The sequence below is a fragment of the Bombus fervidus genome, chromosome 2 (genome assembly GCF_041682495.2).
Source record: "Bombus fervidus isolate BK054 chromosome 2, iyBomFerv1, whole genome shotgun sequence".
NCBI lineage: Eukaryota > Metazoa > Arthropoda > Insecta > Hymenoptera > Apidae > Bombus > Bombus fervidus.
In genome coordinates this window covers 8197763-8214209 of record NC_091518.1, presented here as the reverse complement: position 1 = coordinate 8214209, position 16447 = coordinate 8197763, and the positions used below count along the sequence as shown (strand labels likewise).

General features: G+C 32.6%; 1 protein-coding gene across 1 annotated transcript in view; it reads left to right on the top strand.

The window, feature by feature from the left end:
* Engase (cytosolic endo-beta-N-acetylglucosaminidase) overlaps positions 1-8231 on the top strand; it is a 44406-nt gene extending 36175 nt beyond the window's left edge. Inside the window, exons 9-11 of the mRNA XM_072022034.1 lie at positions 1315-5198; positions 5757-5842; positions 5920-8231. Of these exons, the coding sequence (XP_071878135.1) occupies positions 1315-5198; positions 5757-5842; positions 5920-6001 (4052 nt within the window). The 3' untranslated portion in view covers positions 6002-8231. The remainder of the gene's footprint in view (positions 1-1314; positions 5199-5756; positions 5843-5919) is intronic.
* Positions 8232-16447: the final 8216 nt, after the last annotated feature.

Sequence of the window (16447 nt, the reverse complement as noted above, 5' to 3'; positions counted from 1 at the left end):
CGAGGGCATTTTAAAGCAAATAACCTTAATATTCTTCTATAAAGAATAAATAAATGTATCGATTAGAGAAAATATAAAAGAACATACGATAGAATTTCATTTTCAGAAAATGATCTTAAAATCTCGTAAAAAAAAAAAAAAATGAGGAAAAGTTTTTCTATCATTACGCGATTCTGAGCCTGTATTATGCCGGAGTGTATCCCCACAATTCATCACGATGTTACTGCAATTGATAAACAAATCTACAAATCGGTCACAACTGCCAATCCGTAAAAAAAAATACGATCTGTTTTATTATAATACATTTTGCAATCTTTTTGACAATTCCTTTTTTCATAAATGGTAAAAGAAAGTAGCGTAACATTGAACCAACGAATCTACTTCAAGATTCCATTATCAAACTATCATACTTGGCTATTTATTCGGTTATCTTGCGTTTCATCTCGAATTAACTCATTCATATTGACTTATAACTGATAACTATAGATTTGTGTATTCTGTTTGTCTAACTATGTGTTAAATGTGCATATGTAAGTTGTGTTATATTCTAATTGATTAATCCTTTAAATGCTCACTGAACTGCTTCTAATTGTCGTAAATAATGTGGTGTGAAATATGTTCTATTTTGATTAAGTAACCCTTTGTGTGCTCAATGTTCGTGGATCAATGTTTGTATGAACTAAATATTAAAAATGGCAAAAACTGCAATTTTTCACGAAACCTGTTTTCGATCTATAACTGTAACAAATCTAAAGATTCTTACATCTTTCTGCATCAATTGATTTCGATGAAACTTCTAGCATGTATATAACCGACATAAGCCTACGATTGTTAGAAGATTGCAATGATCATTACAGGTTTAGATAAAAATGTCAAGACAAATGACCATTACTGTTTTCTTCGCAGTCCCGACTAATTGCAATTTTTTTCCAAGTCTATCTTCCATATCATTTGGTGATCTACTCCTTTTAACTTCTCCAAGAAATTCAAGTCCTCTGGTCCAATTTCTAAAAAGTAATTTTGGTTTAGACGATCCGAATATTAATGTGACCTACTATATTGTACAATTTAAAATCTCCGAATTTGTATAATATTACGAGGATAATTAAAAAAGGAGGACATCATAAAAATATGTGAAATCAAAATATAATATGAAATGTGGTTAATAAAAGGAATTTTTAAAATATATAATAAAACATTTTCTATACAGTTCACTGCATTAATTTTTAATTCGATTATTTCTGTTATTTTTGTCCATATTGTAATATAGTTAACTCTACTGCAATATTGCTACCAGGATTTAATCATTTCCAGATACAACGTCGAATAAATCTATCGCTGCAAATATTGCGAATGTTAAATTTGATATTGACAGAGATGGCCAAGAGGAGACTGATGTTACAATATCTAAAAATAACTTTGCATGCGACACGCTTGAAGGAGGAAAAAATACAAATAAAGCAAAGATAGCTGAAAATACAGTTTCGTCGATCTCAAAAGATAGTATTAAACTTCAAAGGAATGGAGATAATGATGTAAAGACTGATGTAAAGCAAGATTCAGAAAATCTGAAGAAAGACTCAACGCCAGAATTTCCAGCGATTAAGACTTCTAGTACAGTATTAGATACATTACTTATTTCCAATGCTTTTAATGCTCTAACATTGTCAAATAATAAATATGTAAAAACTGCGCAAACACTTGAACCAGTTTCACGTACATGCCAAGAAGAATGGATCCATAAACAGAATAACCTTGAATTTGCAGCTCCCAAATCATCAATTTTAACACAAACTACTTTTTGTTTACTTAATAAACAACGTTCATATGGTGACACAAGTACGAGTCAGTTTCTTACTTTTCCAACGTCAAAAAGTAAAGAGTCAGCATGTAATAACGCAGAGAATAGATCTACGCCTTTCTGTTGGAAAGCAACAACGACAACATTATCAAGTCCAACATTCCAAGTAACTACTGTATCACAAACTTTGCATAATTCTGCAACATCCAAATCATCAATTTTAACATCACCTACTTCTAGTTTATCTAAGAAACAATATGCATTTGGTGACACAAGTACGAGTCAGTTTCTTACTTTTCCAACGTCAAAAAGTAAAGAGTCAGCGTGTGATAACGCAGAGAGTAGATCTACGCCTTTCTGTTGGAAAGAAACAACGACAACATTATCAAGTCCAACATTCCAAGTACCTAGTGTATCACAAACTTTGCATAATTCTGCAACATCCAAATCATCAATTTTAACATCACCTACTTCTAGTTTATCTAAGAAACAATATGCATTTGGTGACACAAGTACGAGTCAGTTTCTTACTTTTCCAACGTCAAAAAGTAAAGAGTCAGCATGTAATAACGCAGAGAATAGATCTACGCCTTTCTGTTGGAAAGCAACAACGACAACATTATCAAGTCCAACATTCCAAGTACCTAGTGTATCACAAACTTTGCATAATTCTGCAACATCCAAATCATCAATTTTAACATCACCTACTTCTAGTTTATCTAAGAAACAATATGCATTTGGTGACACAAGTACGAGTCGGTTTCTTACTTTTCCAACGTCAAAAAGTAAAGAGTCAGCGTGTGATAACGCAGAGAATAGATCTACGCCTTTCTGTTGGAAAGCAACAACGACAACATTATCAAGTCCAACATTCCAAGTACCTAGTGTATCACAAACTTTGCATAATTCTGCAACATCCAAATCATCAATTTTAACATCACCTTCTTCTAGTTTATCTAAGAAACAATATGCATTTGGTGACACAAGTACGAGTCGGTTTCTTACTTTTCCAACGTCAAAAAGTAAAGAGTCAGCATGTAATAACGCAGAGAATAGATCTACGCCTTTCTATTGGAAAGCAACAACGACAACATTATCAAGTCCAACATTCCAAGTACCTAGTGTATCACAAACTTTGCATAATTCTGCAACATCCAAATCATCAATTTTAACATCACCTACTTCTAGTTTATCTAAGAAACAATATGCATTTGGTGACACAAGTACGAGTCGGTTTCTTACTTTTCCAACGTCAAAAAGTAAAGAGTCAGCATGTAATAACGCAGAGAATAGATCTACGCCTTTCTGTTGGAAAGCAACAACGACAACATTATCAAGTCCAACATTCCAAGTATCTACTGCATCACAAACTTTGCATAATTCTGCAACATCCAAATCATCAATTTTAACATCACCTACTTCTAGTTCATCTAAGAAACAATATGCATTTGGTGACACAAGTACGAGTCAGTTTCTTACTTTTCCAACGTCAAAAAGTAAAGAGTCAGCGTGTGATAACGCAGAGAATAGATCTACGCCTTTCTGTTGGAAAACAACAACGACAACATTATCAAGTCCAACATTCCAAGTATCTACTGCATCACAAACTTTGCATAATTCTGCAACATCCAAATCATCAATTTTAACATCACCTACTTCTAGTTTATCTAAGAAACAATATGCATTTGGTGACACAAGTACGAGTCAGTTTCTTACTTTTCCAACGTCAAAAAGTAAAGAGTCAGCGTGTGATAACGCAGAGAGTAGATCTACGCCTTTCTGTTGGAAGGCAACAACGACAACATTATCAAGTCCAACATTCCAAGTATCTACTGCATCACAAACTTTGCATAATTCTGCAACATCCAAATCATCAATCTTAACATCATCTACTTCTAGTTTATCTAAGAAACAATATGCATTTGGTGACACAAGTACGAGTCGGTTTCTTACTTTTCCAACGTCAAAAAGTAAAGAGTCAGCATGTAATAACGCAGAGAATAGATCTACGCCTTTCTGTTGGAAAGCAACAACGACAACATTATCAAGTCCAACATTCCAAGTATCTACTGCATCACAAACTTTGCATAATTCTGCAACATCCAAATCATCAATTTTAACATCACCTACTTCTAGTTCATCTAAGAAACAATATGCATTTGGTGACACAAGTACGAGTCAGTTTCTTACTTTTCCAACGTCAAAAAGTAAAGAGTCAGCGTGTGATAACGCAGAGAATAGATCTACGCCTTTCTGTTGGAAAGCAACAACGACAACATTATCAAGTCCAACATTCCAAGTATCTACTGCATCACAAACTTTGCATAATTCTGCAACATCCAAATCATCAATTTTAACATCACCTACTTCTAGTTTATCTAAGAAACAATATGCATTTGGTGACACAAGTACGAGTCAGTTTCTTACTTTTCCAACGTCAAAAAGTAAAGAGTCAGCGTGTGATAACGCAGAGAGTAGATCTACGCCTTTCTGTTGGAAGGCAACAACGACAACATTATCAAGTCCAACATTCCAAGTATCTACTGCATCACAAACTTTGCATAATTCTGCAACATCCAAATCATCAATTTTAACATCACCTACTTTTAGTTTATCTAAGAAACGATATGAATTTGGTGACACAAGTACGAGTCAGTTTCTTACTTTTCCAACGTCAAAAAGTAAAGAGTCAGCATGTGATAACGCAGAGAATAGATCTACGCCTTTCTGTTGGAAAGCAACAACGACAACATTATCAAGTCCAACATTCCAAGTACCTACTGTATCACAAACTTTGCATAATTCTGCAACATCCAAATCATCAATTTTAACATTACCTACTTTTAGTTTATCTAATAAACAATGTGAATTTGGTGGCGCAATTTCATGTAAATCTTGCACTTCTCCAGTGCTAGAAAATAAACCTACAGCTTGCGATTCAACAACAACAAACCAAAAAGAAACAACATGCAATATAACACTTGGGATGCCAACTGCAATACCAGCTGTATTTGTCACATTGTCAGCGACATCAATAGTATCTGATAATATTACTGTTACAATGTCTACCAGCGAGTCAACGCCTCTTATACATGTACATCAAACATTTATATTTAACGCCATTCCTACTGAAGCCGCTGGAATGCCTAGGACTCAATTCAATTTTTCTACGAATATCAAATCTGCTGTATCGATTCAGAATCAAGCATCAATTGATTCCCCCGGTTATACATTTAATGGATCTAATCTGGAACTAGCAGCATTTCCGCAATGTACAACTAGAAGTTCATTTTTTACATTGCAACCTGTTACGCAAAGTCAACAATTGTCTACTTCATCATCTATTCCTTTAAAATGCGCGTTTAATTTTGATTCGTCACCAGGAGATTGTACAGTTGTAAGTAAACTAAAAGTATTAAGTCACTGAAAATATTCCTAGCATATTCGATGATCGATTTATTCTGTTATATTCTGTACACCCTTGTACACTCTTCTGTTCACACTGAACACTCGTAAAAATCTTTTAGCAATAGATTAGGCTGTCCCAAAAGTTTCTTTCGTTTCATTCAAAATTCAGTAAAATAATATAAAACAGAAAATGTTGTGCATCTATTATTTCCTTAAAAAACGAAAGAAACTTTTCGGACAACCTAATATTATATATGTTATACGTAATATTTTCAAATTCCATTGCCACTATCATAAGATATGACTATCATGACTTATTGATAAACACTATTATAAACAAATATACAGAAGAGTAATATTTCGAATACTGCAATGACCTGATACTTGTAAGAGTTATTGTATTTCTATTTTTGAAAGCTCTTTTACAGTGGTATAGAAAGAAATTTACAAAATTGTATTGTAGTATATTAGAGGTTCGCGATACCAACTATGTTAATGATTGTGTTTTATTAACATTATTATGATTAATATATGACTTCCTTTTTAGGAACCTGCTTCAATCCAGTCTGAAGGATTTAATTTTAATCCTCCAAATACTAGACCATCGTTCCGTTTTAGTGTTTATGAATTTAAGTATGTACAAATTATAAAATTATTCTACACATTAATAGCAGGATCTTTTTTCCATAAGTTACCATGTGTTGTTTTAGTGCACCTATTCAAGTACAACGAGGCACTGCGTCTACTCAAGTACAAAGAAAGTACAGGAAAGGTTTTAGAAGATTAAAATAGGAGTCAAGTAACGGCATTCTTTTTATACAGTTGTTCATGAAGGTATTCATATTCTTGTAGAAGACACCTTTTATGAATATACTATATGTCTTGTAAGAAACATTTTGAAATGTCATTAGTATTGTAACAAAATCCGATTGTCATAGTTATATTGGTAAAGTTTTTGGCAAATCTGAAAATATACATAGATATTACAAAATACCTAACACAAGTATGTAGATATTTTGTACAAATCATGAAAGTATTTAAACAGTCCATTTTCCATATGTATAAAATAAGTCTAAATATTTACTGGAACCACTTTTGAGACTTATTCTAGGCATACCTAAGGAGGCTATTAATACTGTGTGCTAATCTTTATTAAATATATGTTTGTAAATAACTTCTATGTATATTTTCAGATTGGTTTTAGGCTTCTCTACCATAAAAATAGTAGTTGTAAAATACTTTTATGAGCCATTGTATCTATTTCATACAATCGTGAGAAAACAAGTCGAAGATGTAGAATAAAGATTTTACGTGTGATGCTTCGTTTCTGAAAAAAAAAAAAAAAAAAAAAAGAAGAAAACGATTTTGAACATCTGCTCGATGCTGCTATACACACATACTCTTTATGATATACTAATTCTTCGATTAATAACAAACTTTCTTTATTGATGAGCTGTTAGTGGATAACGAAACTTAATAAAATATTGAATGTCTGCAATTTATTGAGAATAACGAGTGGATGTGGGTATAGATATATCTTTTGAGTAAGCGTAGGTCTTGTATAACTCGTTTTATAGCTGAGAGAAAATACTAATCAGTACTAATAAAATTTATGAATTAACAACTTTTTTTTGTAATGTTGCGATGTATAATGTACAATGTATTGAACTTGCTTCATACATTTAATTACGGTCTACTTAATTGATTCTGAACAATTATCTTTGCTTCATTAATTTTTAATAAATTCAGTATTTGCGACTTAACAATTGTAATAAAATTATATCATTCGGATAATAAGAAAACGCGTAATAATAATTACTACGATGCAAAAAAATAATAAGTATGTGTATAATAAGAGAAAATATTAACAAATTTATAAATATAAATATAGCAATATACAAATAATAAGATTTAGGATATAAATAATAAGTTTGTGTATGAAAGTAACTTATTGGCAAATTGACAATGTATTTTTCAACGTAGAAATCTTGCAAGTTGTAAAATATAAAAGGACGAGTTAAGTGTTCCGAGGCCTTATTATAATGTTAGTTCGTAAGTCTGTTGCAACTGTGCATAGCTATTTGCAAATCAAGATGCGTAGATGTTCGAGATGCCGATGCACTGTTCGTTATGAATAACATGCAGCGTGGTTGCACCTGTTACATCTCTGTCGAGCACAATTACTATAGTTCGTTTCGTAATCTACCTGAATATACTACCTCACTTCTTGGTAATAATACGGAAATTGCAGAGAATGTGATAACGCAATACATTGTGTTTTTTAACTAAAGATGAAACAAGCATAATTGTGGATTATGACATTTTTGTCGGTTTTCTGATTTTAATGTCACTTGATGATCAAGCAGGAGAATCTAAAAGTTGGTGTGACATTTTAATATATATATGTCGGAGATGAAAGGACATTGGGGCCTTTCTTTTGGAATGTTTGGAAAGGTCCCAAGTCTTGTTTGTTGTTTATGAATTAATCCGAGTATGGGTGCCCGAGATTAATGACAGTGGGCTTAGGCTCGAAGTGATATAATGGGTCGCTGACCGTAGCCACGGTCAGGGGAAGGAAGTAATTAAATAGCTCTTTAAAAACAAAGATTGATCCGAGGGGTACAGAGAGTAGGTTTTAATATCGTTTACGTCAACACAAAATCAAGTATGATGCACCGTCAATCTACATGTACGTAGTCACCATTCGTCACTCACGTTACAACGGTTCCAACACTCTTTTTCACGCTGACCACACTCCTTGGCAACCTGACAACACTCACTTCTCAACTAACTAACTCAACTAACTAAGCCTTATACCATGGCTCCCGTATACCCGGCACGCACAGGTTTCACAGACGTGAATGATCCATAGTCAAGTAGATCTTCTTAATTTCTCAGGGTGTTTCCCCGATACTACATATATATAACATTTATCGATATTGGGTGGCATTAAAATCAGAAAACTCTACAACTTATATGTTTCCAGAATATGAGCAACAAACAAATAGAATTTGATTTTATATATTTTGCATTATTTTGTATACGTATATAACAAAATTACTAACTTAACTTATCCTAAAATAAACTTGTATTCAAATGTTACAGTATATAAAGATGATATAATAGCTTTATTAATAAAATTCGTATAAAATGAAATAATGTTTTGTCATTTTTGGATTCTATACCTTTTTTGATACACTTCTTAGGATCTTTCAGATTTGCTATTTACATATTACATAAACTTAAAAGGCTTCTATTTATCCCTATTTTTATTTTACAGCATGTTTACAGCATTTATTATCTAAAACGATCAATGGTATATATGTACTTACATACATATAAACATAGATGTATATATAAACTATAAAATTGTATTTTTACATATTATTAAACTGTTTCAATAAGCTGAAATAGTCATATATCTTGATTTCCTATTCTTCAAACACTATGCTTATATTATCATACTTACAGAATCTAGATTCGATATTGTGATATAAAAATTAGATTTGAGTTATTTCTATGAACTATTCATATGAGATTTTATCAGACACGTGATAAATTATAAAAAGGAGAAACAAGTAAAATTATGTCTGCCTCTATCATACGCAATATATACAGGAGTTACAAGATTGTTTTATAAAGATATTTAAATTATATATTACGTGATACATTGGGTTGTTCGAAAATTTCGTGCCGATTTTCAGTAGGTGGCATTAAGACAGGTCTGAATATATCAGAATGATTGAAAACAAATGAATTGTGTACATATTGTAAAAGGTGATATTTGATGCATCTTTAGAAAAAGGTTTGTTTAGAATACATTAATTTTTGTTAGTTTCATACGCTCTTAAACATGGAAGGAAACAAAGTGCATTATAGGCATTTGATGCTTTTCTTCTACCGAAAAGGCAAAAATGCTACACAAATAGGAGACAATATATGCGCTGTTTATGGTGACAAACGACCAGACGATAAATTCGGAAAAATATTGCTCGCAATTAGACGAATTAAAGACAGCAATTGAACAAAAACGTCCAGAACTAGCGAATCGGAGATCCTTCGAGCTTCATCAGGACAATGCGTGGCTTCGCGCGTCTTTGACTACTCGACAAAAGATGTTGAAGCTTGTTTTAGCACGCCCACCGTATTCACCAGACGTTGTACCCTATTTTTCACCTATTTAGGTCATTACAAAATTCCCTTAATGAAAAAAACTGTAACTCTTTGATCGACACAAAAAATCATATTGTAAAGTTTTTCGCCGAAAAACCTGAAAAGTTCTGGGATGATGGAATATTCAAGTTTCGTGAAAGATTGAGATAGGACAACAGAACTTTTGACGTAAAGAGAAAATTAAAAATATCAAATAAATAAAATATAAATACTTATTGGTACACGATATTGCAATAAGCAAAAACTTGTATAAAAACTATATCGATTTATTACCCTCTGTAATATTTATTTAAACATTTATTTACCATCAAATTATACGTGATTGTGTATATCTGCATTTCATGAAAGAGACAAGCATACTTTTTCCTTATATACAAGATAGTTACGTATAAATACATGTCCTTTTGTTCTCGAATATATGAAAATAATTTTAATTCATGGAACTTGATTATAAATGCATGTATACGTACATATTCATTTAAACAGAATTTTTCGATTTGTAGGTATTTATGTTTATTCAACGATACAATTCTTACATCAAATTAGTATGAAGGAAGGATTATTACGTTCTGCCATTTTATCCTTTCATCCATAAAACAAGATGCAAGGAAATAAGTGGAATTTCTCTATTTGTATGTACAAGTTGTTTGTGTATGCTAATCTATAGGTCAAATATGTAAATAGTTTACCAAAAGTTCAGTACCACTCGTATTCTTTCGAATTTCTTCTTATTCTAAATACTCGATGCTTCACATTTGCAAATGAAAATTCATTTCTTAGATTATTAAAACGTACAATGATTTCTGTACAAGGTATTAATAATAATTAGATAATTACATTCAAATTCAAATCGATGAGATAGACAAGGACACAACAGATTCATCAGAATTTACACCTCCAAGTAAACAGTTTCTGTTATTTTCGTCGTTTCAATATTCCATTTGTTATGTTTACGTTTTTAATCCTTTCGTATTTGAGAACGAAATATTTTACAACGCAATGTCGTTCGTACAACGCCTTATACGAAATACCTCACAGTATCATTCATGCGATGCTTTGAACAAAATATCTCGGGTTCAAATGTTGTTAATCGCTTTGGAACCACGAAAGAGATACGTATGGCGACACAATATTGCTCGCACGATGTTATCCTGTGAGTCTATTTTTCTGTAATTACAACTTTCGCCCTAATAAGCGAACACGCGGGATATTTCCGTAGCCTCGTACGAACTGTATCGCGTCGTGGGGACACTCGTCAGTCGTTCATCGGCCACTTTGCGCGATAGTATATCGTTTCTACGTTGAATTCGTAACAATAGTTTTCATTTAGCATTCCGTAAGCGTAGTAATCATGGTGCGACGATATACAAAGAACCGTATTATTAGCGATAGCGAAGACAGTAGTAACGATGATGCGCAACGCAGTGACGATGACGCGCAACGCAGTGACGATGACGCTCGGTCATCAGAAAGATTAAATAAATTTTCCGAAGAAAGGCGGTGGAAAATACCAACAGCTACGACAAATTTTGAACCACGCGTTATAAATTATATAGATAATAATAATGGAGTGCAGCAGGCATCTGGTTTGTCAAAAAATAGTTGCCCCACTTCTATTTTCGAATACTTTTTCAATCAGGAGCTCGTTGAAATGATCGTGAATAAAAGTAACAAATACAGACAGAAAGAAGGTTTCTCCAGGGTTCCTTATAATATTACCGTTACTGATATGTATTCTGCCATAGCTATTATTATTTACATGAGTATAGTCAATTTACCTACGATCTCTATGTATTGGAATACCGATCCCATGTACAACTTTCAATTCATAAGAAAAGTTATGTCACGAGACAAATTCCTACGAATCCTGCGATTCTTACATTTCAGCGACGAGGATAATGAGAAAATAAATGGAAGGGATATTGATGCAACATATAAGGTACAACCTGTTATCGACATGTTACTGTTGCGTTTTCAAAGCGCGTATCGACCAGGAAGAAATATCGTCGTAAATGAAAGCGTGATGCTATGGGAAGATAGGCTGCCATTTGACCAGTATATTCCTAATAAGCGAAGATCATTTGGACTAAAAACCTTTGTTTTGGCTGAATGTGAAACTGGTTATGTATACAATTTGAAACTTTACAGTGGACAATTGCTACGTGAACTGAATTCCAAACCACTTGGTGTCTCTGGTTCAGTCGTATTAGATTTAACAAAGCATTTGCTTCAACAAGGAAGAACTCTGTTCCTCAATAATTACCATTCGTCTCCCGCCTTGTACGAAATATTACATAAAAATGGAACTAATGTTTGCGGTATTGTACGTCTAAAACGAAAGGAAATGCCATGTTACGGGACGATTGCAAGAGATATAAACAGATTGGAAAAAGGACAAATGCTAGTCAGATATACCGAAACAGTGGCTTTTTGTGCGTGGAAAGATAAGAAGCTAGTGTCAACTCTTAGTACTGTACATGCTCCCAGCTTGGTGATGTCTACTAATATTGATCACGTTACGGGACAATACCGAAAAAAACTCAATGTCGTTCTAGATTATAATACATACATGAGTGGAGCAAATGAAATCCATCAAATTTTACAGGAGAATTTGACCATAAGTAAATTTATAAAATGGCACAAGAAGTATTTTCTACATTTGCTTAACATAACGATATTTAATTGTCTTGTAATATGGAACTCTTGTCACGAAGATAGAAAAACTTTTCGCGAGATAAAAGAAGACATTATTTATGGATTATTACAGAAGTATTTTACACCAGCTGAAAATTTTCATGACAAAACAAAGAAATCTCATAAAAAGTTCCCGCTTTGCATTAGGTCTCGATGTTTCCCTAAGAAAATAGCTCCTACGATAAAGAAATGCTATCCTACAAAACGCTGCGTACTTTGTAAGGAGAATAAGTTATGTAAACAAACGAGGTATTGTTGTAACGATTGTAACGTACCATTATGTATAATACCGTGCTTCGAATTATTTCATACGAAAAATAAATAAGATCACTTGCTCATAGGAACAGATGCTCCGTTTAGCGTCTTTAATCTCTTTTATATTCACAAATATGCAGTACCTTACGAATGGATTTTTATGCGAATCGTTGCGCGAGATCTCTCCTTCTAATGAAAAAAACATGTAAAATACGTATCACGTCCAAAGCGTCACATGAGCGATATTGCTCTGCGAGCTATCTCGTACAAAGCATCATGCGAACGACATTGCGTCGCAAGATATCTCGCCCAAATTGTATCACGAACAACTGTGTGGCAAAATATTTTGTTCTCCTATTGTTCCTATGCGTGTTCTACAATAGTCAACAAATTTAAAACTCAAAATTTTTTTATATACCTTTAAGTAACATAGACTAAAGTACAGTGGTTACAGTGGAACATAGTCTTTCGTTTTCATAAAATTACATTTCGTAGCCTTATGAAAGTATTATTAAATGGTTCGAAATTTAATATACTCAGCTCTAATCAATTACTGTGCAAATGTTATAATAAATATAATGACGTATCGATATTTCTTGTAGCCACTGTAGATATCTTTTGCTCTTAAGTTCCAGATTTCATTGAAACGCTTATCTTCATTGAACTATAGAACATGTTAATCTGTGCCGAAGGTGTAATAGTGCACAGATTGCACATAATATGTGGAAATATGAAAGGTAACTGAAATATCATACTTATAATATTTACGACTATTGTATGTTAATTATTTAATATAAGTACTATATTGACATTAATGTAGAATATTGATACATAATTCAGACAGTGAGAAAGAGAGGAAGCGTGTGTGTGTGTGTGTGTGCGCGCGCGTGTATGTGTGTATGCATGAACGCATGTGTGTAGTAATCTGCTAGGTGATCCATTTGAATAAGTCTACTAAAATATCTCTTTCAACTGTGATAATGCGAAAAGTATTTTACAGGAAATTCGGCTAGTATTAAGAAAATATCTTTCTTCCAAGGTTTTTTTCTTTTTTTAGAATTTGCAAGGCCATTTTAGCACACGACTACATACATTTTTGTTTTCTATCGCCTCGAATAATTAATGATACTATACGGTTATGTATGTATAGTAAGAAGACCTTGAAGTGACATTTAGTTTCGAAAATTAAACGTGAAATCTGAAACGACACGCGAGAGTCGGTAAATGTAAATGAACATGTTTACTATCGCACAGATGACTCCTTAGGATCCGAAGACCTAATCGCTTTCAATTTGTCAGCGTGTCGATGTACCGTTCGTAATGAATTAGTCGAAGCAAGAAAAAGTGAAAGACGATAACTTAAGAGAAAGTAAGGGATAAATGCCTTATTTTTATGATCAAATCTTTTAAATATTACTGCAATAGAAAATATTTCCTTATATTCTCTGGTTTCGACGTCCACGTTTGCTAAAACCTGCGATCTCGATAGGCATAAACTTCACGAGATAAAGGTCGCTTCGAGATCATGTTATTATACATATCTAGGTTACTATAACCATAACTAAATTTTATTATCAGCTGTAAGATGCAATAGAAAAAGATATGTGGTTGTGTACAGAAAATAAAAATTAAATGGATCACCTTGTATTAAAGCAACATAATAGGATAAATAAATAAATAAATATTAGTACTAGTGAAAGTAGACGAAACAAATATCTGTCGAGGTTTTAATTCTTTAGTCGTGTTCACAATACATAATGTTGTATAAAATCCACAGTGTAATGATAATTTTTATATTTAACAATTCTTAAATTTATTTACTCGCTTTCTACGTTTGCTCATCTCGTGGATACACGTATCTCTTTATACCATCGTTAACATCAAAAGTTTCATCGTTATCAGTAGTTCAAAATAAAGCACAGGCTCAATCACATCGCCAGATCGATGTTTATTTAGACAGTCGTTGATTAATGGTAACTGTTTTATTGTAAACTCCATTGAGAAAGACATTAGCGGATCGACATAAACAAAAACAATGCTTGGAAAATCGAGTATCTATCGGTTGATCGTGAACCTTTGTTTAAAAATTTCAACTTAAACAATCTTATTTATATGTACACCGCCATATATAAACGCGAGGACATTTACTGACACATAGGCTTATGCAAGTATTCAAATAATTGTAAGCATCTTCTATGAATATATTACATTTACTGCACGAAGAATTTTGATATTTCATTGTTGCTGTGATGAATAAACTATGTATCTTTATGTATTTATGGGACATTTGAAAGTACAAAAATGCATAGATACAAAATACAAAATGCAAAGATATATAAAATGTATGATACATAGTAGACTTTATAATATTTAGTAGATGCAACATTTTTTAAATTCCATTCTGTAAATTACAAAAATTTAATATTGAAATTTACAAAAATTTGCATAAATATCTATGATCTAGTTTTAACCGACGTAGACGACTATTATGGTCATCAGTAAAGTTTGCAACCAATCTAATAATGTATATAGAATTTACAAATATTTAATACAAATACATATAAACATATATATAATATATTTCGCACAGAAATATTTAAATAGTTATTGATCGATATTATGATGTCGCTATGTCGTTTCAACCACCTATACATTTACATTTTTATATTTTTTTATATAAAAGTAGCGAAACTGCTGAAAACGTGAGCATGTTCAAATAATCGCATTTAATTCCACTAGCTCGCAAAACTAGTTGAACACTTATTATTATAGTAAACTTTGTGTATCTGCCATATAAAACATTTTGAAATTTCATTAATACTGTATTGAAAGACGACTGTTATGATTATATTGCTAAAATCTGAAATGAATCTGAAAATATATATTAGAAATTACAATATATTTAATGTATACATATATCTTGTAAAAGCTTATTATACGACATGAATTGAATAAATCGTATCTTACGCATATAATAAATACTAAATATAGTTTTATTGAAATTGAGTTTGTTGGGGCCAGAAGAGTGCTCTGCTCAACAGTTTCTTAAGAGATGTTCCCGAAGGAATTATGATGGGTCTTCGAGGAAACGGTGGAACTTTGTCAGGAAAAATCTGTAGATCCGTTTAGAGGTTCCAATTTGAACATTCTTGAATGTCTGTCTCAAGAGTTTAAAAGTGGATCTAAATACAGTTCTGTCAATAGTCTGTGGCAATCTCTCTTTTAATATTAAGATCAGGAGTGGGATAGGATGACAATACAAAGAAATTTGTTAAAGGAGTAGCCAAGATAAGACCATGTAATGCAAAATATAACTATTAGACATGGAATCTTAAAGCAATCTTTGGCGTCTTAGCTCAAGAAGATTTCAATGATTCTTTATTCTTAGAAAAATTATGATTAACACGTTGAATGCCATGCCAGTTTTACAAGGTTTGGCCGTGACGCTACGGTGAATTTTTTATTATGCGATACATATAATGTTGAAATATTACCTACAACAGATATGTTACGGTGTATAATCATCATCATTAATGAATTTATCTCACTGAGATCACCGGTGACCCCCATGGCGCTGTAGTGCAATTTCGCTCGATTCACTTATTTTTGCCATTATCAATTATCTCATATTGTTTCTTCACGTTGCTAAATAATTGTTGTTACATCCCGGGTCCTACCATAAATCATAATCCATTCCTCGGTCATACGTATTCGGACCCGCAATAATCCTAAAGAACCGTTACAAGATTTAGCATTTTTTACTTTACTGTCAAGGTCCTTAATTGCCATCAAACATCTTTCAAGTCGAAACGTTCCATAGGATTATTGTTCATTAAGGTAAAACACGGAATTTAAGGTAAAAGCGGGCTTTTTCCATGTTCCACAGCCAGTTATGTAGGTGCACATAATGGATCTATATTTCATGTATAAATAGAACTATTTTTATGTTTGATGCTGCATTAATTTCGTCACACCATTGTAGTAACGATGGTAATCATAAAGAATTTATAACTATTGACATTTGCTCCAATTATGTATTTCTACTAATCTTTGTGCGGCGGTCACCGGTGACTCCCATCGCATTCAACGTGTTACAGACAATTACTCTACTTGCTT